General features: G+C 29.0%; 1 protein-coding gene across 1 annotated transcript; it reads left to right on the forward strand.

Annotated features, from left to right (window-relative positions):
• Positions 1 to 9,853: 9,853 nt before the first annotated feature.
• LOC132934379 (uncharacterized) lies at positions 9,854 to 10,439 on the forward strand. Its single transcript, XM_061000693.1, is given in 4 exon segments — positions 9,854 to 9,915; positions 9,980 to 10,083; positions 10,217 to 10,392; positions 10,395 to 10,439. Coding segments are annotated over 4 exon segments (387 nt in total).
• The last annotated feature ends 7,808 nt before the right edge of the window (positions 10,440 to 18,247 follow it).

Raw genomic sequence — 18,247 nt, forward strand, 5'->3', positions numbered from 1 at the left:
CTAATTATATGTCGATTTTTTGGGGCATATTAAAATGTGGATCAGCCAATTTAATGTTATCGGGAACATTACATGTTGCTTTTATACTTTGCGGAGGTAATTGACCCGTAATCCTTGGTACTACTATCATTCGTAGAAACACAGCGTATTTTAACCATACTGACGACGACGCATGTTGTACTATTTGTAATTGTTTATGTGTAACATTGTATTATGTAGCTTGGCACACCTTAGGCAATTTCGTCCAAGACATTTCTTTTTGACGTGACGCAGGAGGCAGATGGTGCACAAATTAAGGTCGTTTACCTTTTTAATTCGATGATAGTGCGATAAACTCGGGACACTTGTATATAGTGTGCGATAGTTGACATACATAACATTTTATTTCCGAGGTGTTTACAAATGAAGTAGATGATGAGGTATATTTTGTACTTTTTTTACCTGTGTAATTATTATTTTCACTAAAATTTTTCAAAACCCTGCATATTTTTTTAGACGATTTAACTGCTTCTAATACGTGGAAACGTGCTTCTAAAAATTCGATTAATTTGTCGACCTTTTTGATTTCGTCTCTCCCGCACTTTGTTTCCCAATCGCTTATAGTGACTGCGTCTAATTTAGTACATATAATATGTGTCCCCACTCTGACGGTTGTTGATCCAATGCTCTTAAGGCCGATATATGACCACGTAAACCATCTGAAAATTGTCGTAAACTCGTGGACGAGCTCGCTTTCACTGTAGGTAAATCACAAATACCCTTTACGTGTGTTTGTACTAATAACTTTTTATTATTGTATCTCGTAACTAAACTGTTCCAAACGTGTTCATAGTTATTAACTGTGGTCTCTAGGTTCTTGACACAATTCGCCGCATCGTCAGATAACGGTGCACGTAAATGAAGACATTTTTCTATTGTTGTCAGGTGTTTGTTGTTGTGAACCAGTGCGGTATATATATCATAAAACGGAGCCCATTCGGAGTATACACCTGAGAACACGGGTATTTGTAATGCAGCTAATTTTATCGATGGTACGGCACTACTTATCTCTCTTCCACCGATTTTTTCTTTTTCTACTTGTGCGTTAATGGACGAGTTTTCTTTCATTTCTGATTGTTGCAGTCTCTCTTCCGCTTTGGTCATTGCCTTGAAATATAACTCTTCGAAATCTACTTGATATTCTTCATGTTCATTTACATCTTCGTCATCCCGAATCTCCGATTGTACCTGTTGAAACTCTTCCCATGCCTCTTCAATCTTCGATCGTCGTATACTTATTTGTTTAGGATCGTTGTCCGGAGCAGACACGTAAGTCCAAAATCGTTTTAAATTGCCTCTAATTTGTCCTCGCCGCGCTTTTAGAGTGTTTACCATTTTGCCGATATAAACTAATATAATAAATACGTGACAGCTGGTAATTGATAATTTACGATATATCGAGGGTTAAGAAATATATAAGCTATAGCGAAATAAGACGTCATTGTAGCTAATTAAATAAAAAACGTTTGGTGAAGAAAGGTGATCAGACATCGACGGGTGTCTTGTAACCCCTTTTTGTTAGCATGTACGTATTATTATTATTATTATTATAATCATTATTCTTATTTTTATGTATCTGGCCGGTACAATGCGTTGAGAATTGTACATGATCAGGGTTGTGATTTTATAGCACTTAAAATTGCATAAATATGCTCTATAATATTATTACCTTAAGTATCGCTAAATATGCGCTAAAAATATGCAATAAAAACAACAAAATATGCAAAAAAAAAGAAATGTATTAATTAATAATGTTTTAATCACTTACAAATTATTATAGGTAATTACTTGAGATTTGAAATAATTTAGTCACTCTGACCAGAACCCAAATAAATTGACTATACAACGCATTCAACGCCTGTTCGTTGATAACTGGAGATTAATAATCGCAGTAGAAATCGACAAAAAAACCCCAACAAAATCAGCAAATAACGATAATTAGAACCAAATACCTAATACGATATGATCGTAATAATTCGATTGACAAAAATCTAAAAATACGATTATTAAAATATAATTACTTAGAATATGACCGATTTTGATTCAAAAACAGGTAAAAATGCAAAAAAGCTTCAAAAAGTCCAAAAAAGCACTAAAAACTATGCTATTTTTTAAGCATCTCATAAGAAATATGCAAATGCTATAAAATCCCAACCCTGATTATGATCTACGTTCTAAGCGAACGAGCGGTAACCGCCTAAAGTAGCTGTTAAGAATTTTTATTTATTCTTATTAGAATTATTGTTAAAAAATATCGTCGTTGGTCAAATTATTATTGTCTTTGTTCTTTTATAAGTCCTATTTATACGCCCGTTAAGCTTTCTCAGCTCAAACTCAATCTATTAACATTGTAGTGATCGCCGTGAAGGACACGTTGAACACTAATACAATAATTATTTAACGACGTCGCACGTTCGAAGTTGTCTTGAGTCGTTGTTGTTGAGAAAGATAGGTAAATAATTATAAACACTTTTTAGACTTTTAAATATGAAAATAATATAACACTTTATTATTACAAGTTTCAAATACAAAATAACTGTAAGCACTATCGTAAGCTTGATAGACCTACGACGAGGGCTGACTATCTTCTAAGTAATGGTAGGCGCTCTACCCGTATTTATGCGGGTTCTAACAATGAGGTATTAGTGGCGTGATATCTATATTCTAATATTACTTCCCTAGTAATATCGAATTGAATTATTACGTGACTAGGTAAAACAAATTGTTGTATTCACCTCTGATCCACTCTTCCCGTTATTTAGCATATTTTACATTGCATATTACTACCTACATTACCATAGGCGTGCGCACGGGTGCAGCGAATGCTGCTTTCGCTGCAACTGACAATTTATTTTGGATTTAGTGGGCTGGTAGATATTTATTTGAAAGGTATACATAGAATGAATAATTTTAAACATATTGAGTTTATAATAGATTAAAATATAAATGTTCAATGTTATTCAAATGAAAAATGATAATACTATTTTATCAATACAAGTCTAAAATAGATAGGTATTATTGGAGAAATTCGACGGACACACTAGATTACAGTCTACAGATACAGACACAACCACAATGACAATAGCACATTAACCATTTGTGTTTATATATAGTTTATATAGATTATATGAACTGATAAAATATTAAATGTTTACACAATGGTGCTAAACAAAATTCGGGGGGAGGGAGGCTATATAAAGGAAATAAGTAGGGTGCTTATAATTCTTTAGGGCCGGTTAAAAATGTATGCTACACCCGACACAAAACCCTGCGCACGCCTATGTACATTACCCATTATAAATTATACTAAATGTATAATTTATTCTACGTGATATTGTTTAATATCATATTATAGGTGTGGGTAATACATCCCTAATATTGTTGAATTGCACTATTTTGTGACTCGGTAAAACAACTTTTGATCTAAGCTTCCTGTTATTTAGGCATTATTTAGGCTTCGGGTCTCTGTTTATGGTTGGCGGCCTTGCTCAAACTGGCGGGTAACCACATGACTCTAGACTCATGAGCAATATGTCTCGAGTTGTCACAAAAGTTTACCGAATTTTGTTGTATATCTATCACCTTTTCGTAAAAAATCTGGACGGTGCACGGGATAGGCATTTTAGGGGTATTTGTGTGTATAATGCATATCGCGTGCAAGTTATCTAAAATAACTCGATATTTTTCTTCTATAAGGAAATAATCTATGAATTATTAATTTGTTTTTTTATTAATCAGTAACCATAACAACGAAAATCTTCATCAAAATCGGTCAGAAAAACGAAAAACGTATATTCAGCACGGAAACATTTAATTATTTTAATGTTTACACTTCATTTATAAAATATAAAAATTTGGAGGCATACGTAGTTATTGAGCCATCTATTTGCAAGTCACAAATACTGTAAATGTATGTTATTACCTACCTATTTCATATTTTATACTGCTATGAAATAGTAATTTATTGAATAAAGATATTAAAGAAATAATAAAAAAAAAGTTATTGAATATTGATTAGGTACTAAAAAGTTTTCCAATTTGTCAGGTCTTCTTGTACACAATACATTTTACTAATATGAATGAATTAATATTACGTAAAACGAAATTGATAATCATAAAAAAACGTTTGAAAAATAAACTTTTTATACCAAATTATAATAACACAATACTAATTACAAATAATTAACAAATAAAAAACTTCTGTTTTTCAAAAAAGAACCTTTTTTTTTTTATTTGCGATGTTATAAATCTGTTTAAAAACACCTTTTTCGGCAATCGGTCTGAGGAACACAATATGGTCAACCCAGTTTTAAGTTATAGTTGTTATTGCTTATAGGCAATTTAATGATAAATTTTAACTGAGTTAAGTTAAGTTGATAGAAAACATTTTAAAAAGTTTAAAGTTAATAGTTAGTCTAATTTTTTTTTAACTCTGTTAAGTTAAAAGTTATATGAACATTTTCAATTAACTTATTAATTTAAGTTAAGTTAAGTTATTATTATTTCATAAATATATTTTTTTCTATATAATTACCCAGTAATATGGTTTAAAATAATAAAAATCATAATTATTATTGAAAATAGGAAATAGCCAATAGCTTTTCTATACATATAATTAAATAATTAGGTATTGAATTAATATAATTATGTAGTAGGTAGCAAAAGTATACGAAATTGAAAATGCAGAAATAAATACAATCTTTTGATTTATAAATAAATAAATAACTTATTTATGGCGAAAATATTTTATAATATTACGTTCTTGAGAATTGTACATTTGTTTAATGTTAAAATAAAATTTGATTTGTATCTATATCAATATAATAAGATAATATCATATTACACATTAGTTATTAGTATTTATTCATTATTATTACTACAATATACAGTGTTGAGACTTATCTAGATAAATAGTTGCGTTTTATCTAAATAATTATCAAAGATGTGCAGTAACTAGTTAAAAAGTTAAAAGTTAAGTTAAAACTTACTTTTTTGATAACTTTTAACTTAACTATTTAAAAAAAAATAGAATGTAGAAAATAACTAAGATAGTAACTAAGTTATTTCTTTTTATAAATAATTGTAACTTAACATAGTTATTTTGTTAAAATTAAAGTTATTTGTAAAAAGTTATTTACAAAAATTTTCCTATTATGATTTATGAACTGTATATTATTTGCATTGATATTTCTGAGAACCGCCAGGACGGAAGTATATCTACCGACGATTGTAGTATATGTATATTATTATATTTATTACTATTTACTATAATATACTATAATAAAGACATATATTAATTACTAATTAAGATGTTAAGATGTATTTTACATTGTCACTAGTGTACTATGTACATTGATAGGTAATAATACAATTTCCAGAACGGACCTAATTAGTAATTTCTGATACGGTGATACTTATGCCATGTTTTCTACAAACTACACTCTACATTCCTATAATATTATATTGGTATATAAATAAAATAAGATATAAGAATTAATTGTTGTCAATATATAAGTCTCTATATTATATAATATCAGCTTATGTAGTAGTGTGCAGTGTTAGGCATTATCTAGATACATTTTTCGTATATTTTATCTTATCTAGATAAATTTTAAATGATTTATCTATTATCTTATCTAGATAATAAAAACGGTATTTTTTTTAAATTATCTAGATAATTATTTACTCTATTATCTATTTTTTTTTATACAACATTTATTTATACAATTTCACTGCATTGTAATAATATGACCCGAGGATTTACAAAAAGTTAATATAGAGAAAAGATAACACAATATAGAGGAAAAAAATATTTGTTATCAACAATATTCTTTCCGATAAAAATTAAAAACCAAAAACTAATATTATGGCATACAATTACTAATGACAGAATTCTAAGGAAAAAAGTTTTTTACTAAAGTACGATATCTCTATTCAATCATAAAGTGGGCTTGAAAGGGTTAAATGTTTTTTTTTTTTTTACGTAACCAAATGTACTATTGTACTAATCTGTTGTAACATAAAATAAATAAAATAGATATCAATGTAAATTTATTATATTTTTTTTATAATCAGCTATCAGCAAAAGTTTTTTTTTTTATAAATTATCTAAGTATTATCTAGATAATTTTTTCTTGAAATTATCTATTATCTAGATAATTTTATTTCAATTAATCTATAATCTCATCTAGATGGTTATATTGAAAAATATCTATTATCTTATCTAGATAATTATTTGATTATTTATGCCTAACACTGGTAGTGTGTCAACTGGTGTGAGTGTGTGACTATGAGGGTTCCAAGTTCCAACAGTGAATTTAGTCATTCGTCAATGTAATCATTTGAGCGTTTGTTTTACTTTATACCAAAACTAGTTATTTTCCTACGATGACATAAAAATAACGTTTATGAGTAAGTTAAAAGTATTTAATAAAAAAAAAAGTAACTTAAATTTTAACTTAACTAGTTATTATTTTCATGAAAATTTGTTACTTAGTTACTTAAATTCAGAAACTTTTTAAAACTAACTTTAACTTGGCTTAGTTATTTTTTATTTTAGGATAACTTAACTTTAACTAGTTAATAAAATTGGTTAACTTGCCCAGCTTTGATAATTATTTAAGATAAAAAATTCATCCATCTAGATAAATTCGTCTCTATATAAAAAAATGAAATACACTTTTTATTGTCAATTTACTTTTTTGATAGTTAATACTTTAAATTTGAACTGTCGTCATTTCAGTAAAAAAATTGTAAGTTCATAATAATATTATATATTAGGTACCTATTATTAATTATTGATATTTTCGTTAGGGGCTCAGCTTAGTGCTCAAATATACCTACATTTCATTGTTATCTTGTGTTGGTGATTCGTCAACAGTAAATTAGTGGAAAAATGATAATTATGATTTAATTTATAACTTATAAATTATAAGTTATTTTTAGGTAGAGTAAGCTACTCAATCAGATATTACCGCGTATTTAATTGTTTTTTCCTAGTTCCGACGTGTATTGTACCGATACGGGTCAACTGTGTCAACCAACTGCAATGGGCTTGAATTTTTAATTAGGTTTGGGTACGATTGATATTTTAAGTAATCGAAGATTAATCTTTATATAATGACATTAAATTAATTTAACTATATTTCTAATTTCCTATTCTAGTAAATGGTTATGTAATATGCAGTATCAATAATAATTTTTATTTTTATTATATTTATTATTTAATTATTTATAAATTAATTTAACTTGAATTTGATTAAAAATAACTCGTTACTTATTAAGAGGACGTGATACCCGCATGTGTTGTCTCCGTCTTACAAGTGCGTAATATTAGTACGTTTTGGATTGTTGAGTTTCTACATAAATGCAGCTAGATGGCGCCAGTCGGTAGTTCCACATCTGATTTGGAGACTCAGTTGGACGGTCTTGAAAAATGCATACTATCATAGGTCGATGTTCAACCTGTATATCTTAAATCGTGTATGCTATTTTAAGTTAATTAAAACATATTTTAAATTGTATTAACAATTCAAGGTATATTATCAACATTGATTATTATGGTATCGCAAGACAAAAATAACAAGGACCTAAATTTAACTTTTCAATTTGGAATTGTTATTCATTGATTTCGGAATATTTACCTAAGGACTAATAAATAATAATGCAGTATAAAGATGGCATAATTTTTGAAAAGTCATATCTGCGTTGAAGAAAAAGAAAATATAAACAAAGTAAAACTTAAACATATATATATTTGGTTAATTTCCACCTGCGAAAAAAAATAGTTAGACAAAGTACAGCGTTTGAAAAATATTTGCTTTAATTATAAAAATAGAACAACCAATAAAATATATTTACAAGGAATGGTAGTTAATTTCCAATTGCAAATATAATATTTTACAGTTAAAATTAAAAAACAAATTTTTGTGTTCAAGATTTTGATGTTCAATTGTTTGACATTCAATGTTTTTAAAGCCTCCCTTTTTGGAACCTTCACATTCCATGAGAGGATCAGGAGAGAGCTTTCGTGTATGAGTTATTTATTTGTTTATTATAAATTCAACGGACAAGATATGTCCTTTAACAAAAAATTATTTGTAGGAAAAAATGTACAACAGACTATAGAGAAATTTATTACACAAAAATAAAAATTTCAATAGATTAAGTTTCCAAAATATTAATAATAATTTCAATAACAATAAAAGTAATAGGTAAAATTGACAAAAGAATAATTTTATAACATTATAAAAATCAAATTCTAAGCAACAGATAATTCACCTATATAAATTATTAAGTAAAACCAAAGCATTAGTTTTAAAAAAAATAACGGGACATATTAAAAAAATCAAGTGAGGTAGGGAATAATATTGGCCAGTAAAAGAGCTCTAGGGAGGAATGAATTTGGTACGTTTGTTTTATAGAATGGAATTTAAAACAAATCTAAATTACGAGTGTGTTTACGAGAAATAAGGAAATTAATTAGGGCAAAGATCTCATGAAAAATAATAAAACTATTTAAATTATCAAAAATTAACATTATGTCAGCTGATTTACGTCATATATCAAGATAATGAAGTCCTATATAGAATATTAGAGGTGAGTTATATATTGTGTTTGGCATTTGGGGTTAGGCAAGCGTGTTGATTATACATTCAAAATTTGTTAAAAACATAGTTAACGCATTATCTATGTTGGAAATGACAAAATGTGTTTAGTATTGTTGAAGCTTAGCGGTGGTGAGTTACATGTGGTGGCTGTATTCAGTATTGCTTCTGCAGCATATTTTATTATTATGGTATTTTTTTCGAATTTGATTGTTTGTCTGTTTATTTTGATTATTGACATCATGATCGGTAATATCAGATTGATTTTCAGAATCATTTTTAGATTGCATTGAAAATCTATTAGGTGAAAAATATTTTCCCATTGTTTTTGTTTGAGGGTAATTTATTGGTGTGAAGAGATCAAGGAAAGGCTGTGGTTGTGTCGTAAATTTGTTCTGGACAATCGGAGCTTAATGATTTTGATTATTAATTATATTGTTTGGTGTTGCAATTTTGGGTAATTTAGTTTTGTCGTTAGATTTCATAACTGAATGGTATAGCCACAATCTAATCAATAGTCACCAGATTAACGGTGACTGATATGACAGAAAAATAGTGTTTCTTGTTAATATTATATATAGTGGCAATTAATTACCTATGTTATTTCTTACAAATTTGTAGTGATAACTAGTATGGTTGAGAAATTTAAGATGCTGGTGTTAAAATGTGTGGTATTTGTTTGAAAAATGTGGAAAAAATTCGAAATTATACATGAATCCAATACGATTTGCGAAAGATTCGGACAACAAAACGTAAGTGCTAACTGTATACTGCATAGTGTTTGTGCTGAACTGTGCAGTCATTAATTGTATATATTTCTTTATATTTGTATATTATTAATTGTACATTATTGTAAAACACCTCATAGGTTTCAACTGTTTCAAGAACTCAGCTGTTCTTTTCAGAAAATAAGCATGCATATTATATATTATTTAATTTAAAAAGAAAAAAAAACAATTTAAAAATTAAAATGTTGTATTTTGGCCGTTCGAAACAAAACTGCTGCCAGGATAATGCATTATTGTGTTGTTGATGATTCTCATAGCAACTATTATATTATTTTTACTTTAGAACAATAATAGTTGTGTAATAAATATTATATATATATTAGTAATGAGCTCACTTGACTTATTCTTCGATGATTAAATTGCACACGGTGAAATGTACTACATTTTTTATGAACTTTAATAAAGGATTACAAGTATTTTATGTTCAACAACATGTCCATCAATGCACATCTGAATGACAACCTGTTCTTATGTAAAGATGGGTAATGAGTTTATACTTAAACCTTACATCGTGATTCGTTCTTACTCTAATTTCCTGTTTTTCAGTAATGTGACCCATAATTTGTTTCCGGTACGAAACATTTTTAGAAAGTGTTCATTGTGCAGGAGTCGGAATTTTCGTTGGTGGACCAAGATGGTCAAGTGCAGAGGTATTTATATATAAGACCAGCGAGAGTATAATATATTATATAATCTTGATAGGCCATCACTGAAACTTTAATATAGTTTTCGAACACTCGTCTGAATATAATACACTATATGAATTATTGTTATCGTTCGCAGAATGTAACTTATTATGTCACGGAAAATGTTTTTCTAAACTGATCACCGAGGAGATGAATGCAACGGAGGTACAGGGTGCAATACCTACAACAGAGGCACTAGATGCAATACCTGAAACAGCAGATCACCAGCAGCTGACCGTACAGCAGGTACGACGCATGATATATTATGTAGTAATAAAATTGTTAGCTGAAAAAAATTTAAACAGACGAACAATAAATAACAGTGGTTGTGATGACTTCTGATTTTATTATCTAGAGTGAAGTACCTGCAAGTGTAGAACCAATAGACGGGTACATAATTGCGATTTTTGTACAGCAACGGTTATTGATGCCCATCGAATATTCGGAGTTGGTCGCTAGGGTCCGGGCTGCGAAATACGCCCAACGGCCATACCCCGTGGTGAATTTTACCGACCGGAAATATATATTATGGGGCAAAGAAATTCACATGGTCACCAAGTTTGAAATGGACGACGGTGACGAATACTACGTGATAACGATTTGTTACAACAGTTGTAGCAACGAAAATCGGTACATCGGAAAAACCATATTCATTTACAGTCCGTCGTCATTGCACGAAACGGTAAGAGTCTTAAACAGGCTGTGGAATAGACCACACTTGGTCAGAATACAGAGTGTCATCGACAGCGGCTATTTGTAGTGATTTGATAGCGTCGTGGTCAATGCTATAGAAAATTAATATACTCAGACGCGTACAGCATGCAACGTTATAGTGCCCCCCCCGCTTGTGAATATTTGTGTTGTTTAATATGTGTAATATATATTATAATTGTATTCTATTAACAAATAGGTATAATAATTATGTATATATGTGATGAGTTGTATATTTTCAAAATCTTTATTTGCTATAACACAGTTTTCAGCTTTATTTTTATTTTTACTTTGCAAAGATCTAAAACGGTTTGGACTACTGTATCGTATTAAGTAGGTACCTATATTATAGTACAATTTCATCAATTTATGAGTCTTTTTTTATCTAGGGTTGGTTCTGTGACGTCTATAATAATTGTAAATTCGTTATTATTTCTATATTAGAAATGTAATTTTAACATTTCCCATTTCTACGTGGGTAAAGATATTTTATTTGGGAAATGCATACATGTGGACAGTGGATAGTGATGTATAATGATATTGTAATATAATATATTATATTTTAACGTAATACGGCTCCATAAAATATAAAATGGTAAAAATAACCACGTTCATTAACAGGTGTTCTCGATGACCAAATGTCAATCATAATAAATTATTATTCATTCCATCATGCGTGTTGATAACATGCTGTACATCATCATGCAGTAGTATCTGTTTTTCTGACATTTAAATAACTCGTGAGCAGAATTGAAGGATGCTTGAGGAAAGTTCTTGAAGAGTGGGTAATCTACGACTGTATGTGTTTTACTGTGAGTGGCTCGTCAGTCATCACATTGGCTGCAGTTGGGTTGTTCTTCAGGTTCTATTACAAATATAAAATAATATATATGAGGGAGGTTGGTCTATCCTCTTCGGCTCTGTGGTTATTATGCTGGTCGAGAGGTTAGGTTGGTATGCCAATTTTCATGAAGTATTATTTTGAACAACGTTAATTTTGAAAATTCTATACATTATGTACAGTTGTAATTCTATATATAAGTTCATAATAAAAATTTATAAAAAAATCATTTTACTACTGTTCATTTTTCTAGCGTAGCAATACTACACTTTGACTACCTCCATTTACGATTGCTTTATTAATCAATATTATAAGACAAATTTGCACGGCACTGTGTAATTCAATTTTATTATACGGCATGACATAATATCGGAAAGGCACTAATATAATAGACATTAATACGTTGCATATAACCCAAACAATAATTTTAAAAGTAGCGTTCCTACCTCCCTACCATTAAAATACCTATCAGGGGAATTATTCAATGGTACAAATATATTATATATTTATGAATTATATATTCGACAAAATCTATTCAAAACCATAGAAAACCACACAATTCATAAATAATTATATATAGTCATTAGTCATACAGAAGAACAGGAAAATACATAAAACCGTCATACATATTACTAACTCAAGAAATTCCTCCAAATACATGGGGAAAACTATATTCAACAATTAACAAAGTAGATAGTCTACTAAAAAACCCATGTTAAAGTCAATCCAATATATACCAATGATATAATTAGTAAAAAAGTGGATAAGTGGATGTCGCTCTGCTGTACAGTAGGTTACAAGTGGATCACTTTAATGGATGGTGTTAAATTTGAATTCAATGATATAATATCATTGTATAAGAAAAACGATTCTGAGCGAAAACGGTCAGTCAGCCTATGATATTACCAAGAATATTTGATGATATTATTGTGAATAAAGTAATTTATATATAACCTAATTACGTGGAGCCTTGTTTTAAATTTTCAATCCTTAGCCATAAAAGTTAAACATTTTATACATTTTTAACCACAAAATAATTAATAAATTATACATTTGATAAATGTTGTCAAAATTTGAACTTTCAATATTTATAAAAAAAAATTGTGCCTATGTATTTTAATATTTTCAACTGCTATTAGAACGATATATCAGGAGCCTTATATTAAATATTCACGCTTTTTTACCCAACTAATAAAATTTTATTGATATTTATAGAAAAAAAAACTAAAAAATTGAAAACTGACAATGTCCGTAAACAGCTCAAAAAGATTCAAAATATTTTCAAAATGTTATGGTGTAAAGAAAATGCTAATATAAACATTCAGTGAAATTTTCAAGTAGCTACAGTCATTCGTTTTCTAATAACAATAAAATAAGAAAATCGTTACATGTATCTCATAGATAAAATAAAAAAAAAAGACACACATCATTGTAAAATCAATACATTCATCGCATCGCTCAAAATCTAAAATCAAATAAAAGAGGCAATAATTAAAATAATTAGGGAACTTGATGATAAAGCGTGTATTAATAAAATTTAAAATATTCAATATGTCTAAACATAAAATCTTATATGTATATTTGTATTTATACTTATATGTATATTATATATAATATACAGTATATAATATGTAACACTAATGTTAATTTTGTTTCTTAAGTATCGATCTACTACCTATGCTATGTTTAGTTAATTAAATCGTATTTTTATTTGTATAAATGCAAAGATACAATTATAATTATAATTGTTGATTGATTAACTTCTCTAAGCAAAGCTTGTGATGAGGTAATTTAATTACAACATATAGTATTATTATAATAATTAGATACTTAAATATATTAATTATTACAATTAAAATTACTTAAAAAGAATTATAAAAAAAAAGAAACATTACAAATATATACATTATATATATATTACATATATTTTAGATTCTGAGCTGAGCGATGAATGTATTGGTTTTACAACAATGTGTGTGTTTTTATTAGATTCTGAGCGAAGCGATGAATGTATTGATTTTACAATGATGTGTGTTTTTTTAAAATTTATTTTATTTTTTTTTTTATTTTTGTGTCTGTCATCACCTTTTAGGACAGTAAAAGTGCTTGGATTTTCTTCAACAGTATCTTTTCTGATAAGAAAGTGAATCTAGTTGGTACTTTGGGGGGGGGGGGGGGGGGTCAAAAGTAAAAATTTCCCAGTAGTTTTCAAAAGCGACGTGAAAAACAAAAGAAAAATTAAGGAAAAACGGGATTTTTTACGCAAAATCTGTTTTCGAGAAAATCGATTTTGGTTTTTGGTGTAACTTTAAAACAAAATGACCGTAGGTACATGACATTTTGACTGAATGTTTATAATTGCATTTCCTATACACCATAACATTTTCCAAATATTTTGACTTATTTTGAGCTGTTTACGGACATTGTCAATTTTTTTTAGTTTTTTTTCTATAAATATCAACAAAATTTTATCTGTTGAGTAAAAAAGCTTGAACATTTAATAGAAGACTCCTGGTTATTGTTTCAAAGGCAGATGAAAAAAATTAAAAATCCTTAGTCACTGTTATTATTTATAAGCATTTAAAGTTCAAATTTTGACAAAATACGGAAAAATCACGAAAAATTTATATTTTTACAACATTTATTTATTTATTTATTTATTTATTTATTTATTTATTTATTTATTAGAATTAATGCCAGTCGGCTTTTACAAAATTTACATGGAGTGTACAAGATACAGATACAAGATATATAAACAATTTTTTTTTTTTTACATATGAATAAGTTAAATAAAGGTCTGGAATAAGATAGATAACATAATGATAATAAGAAATAAATAACATGGTAATAGAAATAAGCTAACAAAAATGTGAGCCTCTGTACTATGGGTATTACGGTAAGTTCGCTAAGCGCATTAGTCTTGGTAATGGGGCATTTCTCGCGAAGTTAGACTTATTGTTAGGGGGATAGAAAGAACACTGTAACCTAGTATTATTGGGTATTCAAAAATCAAGTTGTTCGAGAAGCCTAGGGGCATCGACTCTATACCCTCAATCAGACCTCGAATAAAGTTATTACCAAGGTTATCACGCCTAGTTGAGAGGTAGTTGAGCTTAAGAGCTTGTATAATAGGCCTGTAATCGTATTTTGGGTGAGGGATATTGAGACAGAAGCCAACAAAGTTCATAAAGTAATTTTGCACCCGATCAATCCGTCGAATGTCAGCAGCGGTGTATGGTTACCAGACTACGCACCCATATTCGAGAACTGAACGAACCAACGAGTTGTAGAGAACCAATAGGCACTTAGGGGAACTAAAATTAACAGTGTGTCTCATAATAAAACCCAATACGCGAAAAGCTTTACTAGTCATGATATCGATGTGAGGACCAAAGTGGAGTGAAGGCACAAACAGCATGCCCAAATCCTCGACTTGGTTAATACGTTGAATAGATAGACCGCTTAGGTTATAGTCAAAGGTAATGACTGACCTAGAACGATGAAAGGTCATTACTTTGCATTTGGCAATATTTAGCGACAAATTAAAATAATTACACCAGGCAGCAAATTTATCAAGGGAGTTTTGGAGAGTGATGCAGTCATTGTATGAGGATATCATTTGGAAAATCATTTTGAATTTTGAAAAAAACTACATTCATTTGAGCTGTTTACGGACTTAATAGCAGTTAAAAAAAACTAAGCCATCGCGGGACACCTGGCAGATGTGAAACATCAACAATTTTCTTATGGTAATAATGTTGAAAATTGAAATGCAACGGTCGACGGGTAGTCGACATCTATAACATTGCCCCGGTCCAGGATTGAAATATATAGGTAATAAGGTTTCTACATCAAATATTTTATGATAAAAACAAAAATGGCAGCGTAAAGGGAGCCAATAATAATCATGTATACATGCGCGGGAATTTCGAATTTGGTAGCTTTTGTCAACCAGTACTGGCGCGGTACTACGCCCGTTGTTAATTTCCAATTGGGCAGTTATAACTCATAACTCATCATTTTAAGGCGATTGAATGCGGTGATTTTCTATCTTTGTCTACTAATATTATCAAATACATTCAAATACACTTCACTTAAAGCAAAACATATTCACAATGTCAGAATATACATACGAGCTGATAATAGTATCCCAACTCAACGTAGGGGAGAACCCACCTAACCATCAGTACGACACGTGTCCACCGCGGCCCTCCCAGTTAGATTTGCTAATAGAAATATTGTGACGACGGCGTCACAGGAACATGTACATTTTCGGGAAAACTCTGAATAAAATGGAACAGGAACGTCGTATGCTGTGATCGTGTTATAACCGCTGAACGGGTATATTATATATATATATATACTAATTCAACCCAGATAGATGCAATTCATTTGTAGTGAATTAGATTTATAACTTAGAGATATAAATTTAACATAGTTCAAACTAGGTAGTTTGTAAACTTTCCTGGTATCTATGTTCACAAAATCCGTGAAGTAGTTATTGAGTACCTGGATTTTATAATTTTAATATCAACTAACAATTATTTTATTTATAATTAATTCAATATAAAAGAATACTGAAAAAAATTAATGTTTAGATTGGAGCTTATTTACACTTTATTGTTTTCAAATATTCCATCAAAGTAATTTCATTGCTTATAAAACAATTAAAAATGGATTTTTCTTTATCCTTACATTCCTTACGCGTACGTTCGATGTTCCCTTTTCTTAAAGTCGAAGTTTGGTTTCAGTAATCGTCTGCTGTTGTTTTAACACCATTTATCAAATAAAAACCCATATTATGCATCTTGTAGGATGGGGATGTACAATAGTATTTAAAATTTCATTTAAGTTACTTAGAATTTAGTGTCTTGCGACCAACTGAAAAAAAAATCATGTATGAGCTACCCTTTAGCTACCATAAGTATAAATATATAATGCATATTATATAATAATAATATGTTAATTAACATAAAATTTTTAAAATATATATAAATATTAGAAACTACGTAGAAACGTATATAAAATACGAATATCTATACATATCACGTATTAATATAATATGATATAAATATTAGTTTTGGTATAATTTTTTAAGTTTAAAAATTTAATATATTACGTAGAAATATATCATAATATATTTATCATTTATGTATTATGTACCTATGCTTTTTTAAATTTGATTTTAAAATTTTTCTATTGTTATTTCTAAGTATAATAATACCCAAAAACTGTTTTGATTTCACTAATAATCAATTTTACATTATAATATATTTATTTTATTCTCATTGGTTGACTTAATAATTATTATATATATATAATTATAATTGTAACTTATATGTATAACATTTATACTTTATAGGTATTACTCAATACTTAAGGTCCATCAAAGTACCCTCTCATTATTAAAAATAATAATTAATAATTATCCCTCACTTCAAAGCTATCCCTACATGTAAATCCTCCTCGTCGTACGATTGGCATCAAATTGTTTGATGGTTGTGGTGTTTCGTTATCAAACTCAAAAAATGGCTTTGTATTTTTTTCCATAAAACCTTCACGTAACATATTGTGTAAACAACATGTCACTCATATAAGATTGTCGCAAGTGTTGGTATCTAAGTTAATCGGTTGGTAAAAAATTCTGAATACTTGCGATAATAATCCAAAGGCATTTTCTGAAACTCTTCTTGCTCGACTTAATCTATAATAATTAAATACTGCTTTCGTTGGATCCTCATTAGCGGATTTTCTAGTATAGGGTTTCATAATATGCCTATGTAGACGAAAGCTTCGTCACCCACAATGACATATGGTAAAACTTTTGTAAATCCAGGCAATGCACCATCATTTGGAAACCCAAATGACCCATCTTATATTTGTTTCCCCGTTTTTGATTTTAAAAAACAATAGGGAAATAGCAATATTTTGGTTTGGTCGCGACGACCTGTCGTATCTAGGAAAACAGTCATCAGACGACGACATATCGTGTCCTTGTATCGCCACGATGACGTGTCGTCGTGACCTGTCACGGCTTGGAAACCATACCTTTAAATAATATCAGTTGAAAAATATTAAAAATACATAACCACAATTTTTATTTATAAGCATTTAAAGTTTAATTTTTGACAACATTTATAAAATTTGTAGTTAAAAAATTATAAAATGTTCAACTTGTATAGCTAAGGATTGAAAACTTACAACAAGGTTCTACGTAAATAGGTTAATATATAAATTACTTTATTCACAATAATATCATAAAATATACTTGGTAATATCATAGGCTGACTGACCGTTTTCGCTCAGAATCGTTTCTATCATTATATTATATCATTGAATTCAAATTTAACACCATCCATTACAGTGACCCACTTGTAGCCTACTGTACAGCAGAGCGACACCCACTTGCCCACCTTTTTTTTATTTGAGTATCAATGAAAATTATTTTGTTTCTAATTTATAATCATCAATGTAGTTTAGGATAGAACTTTGTATTAAAATTACAGTCTCAGTCAGAATTAGTTCTGAAACTTCAATTATGTATGTAGTATGTATGTATACCTATTAGGATGCGGA

The sequence above is a fragment of the Metopolophium dirhodum genome, chromosome 1 (genome assembly GCF_019925205.1).
Source record: "Metopolophium dirhodum isolate CAU chromosome 1, ASM1992520v1, whole genome shotgun sequence".
Taxonomy (NCBI): domain Eukaryota; kingdom Metazoa; phylum Arthropoda; class Insecta; order Hemiptera; family Aphididae; genus Metopolophium; species Metopolophium dirhodum.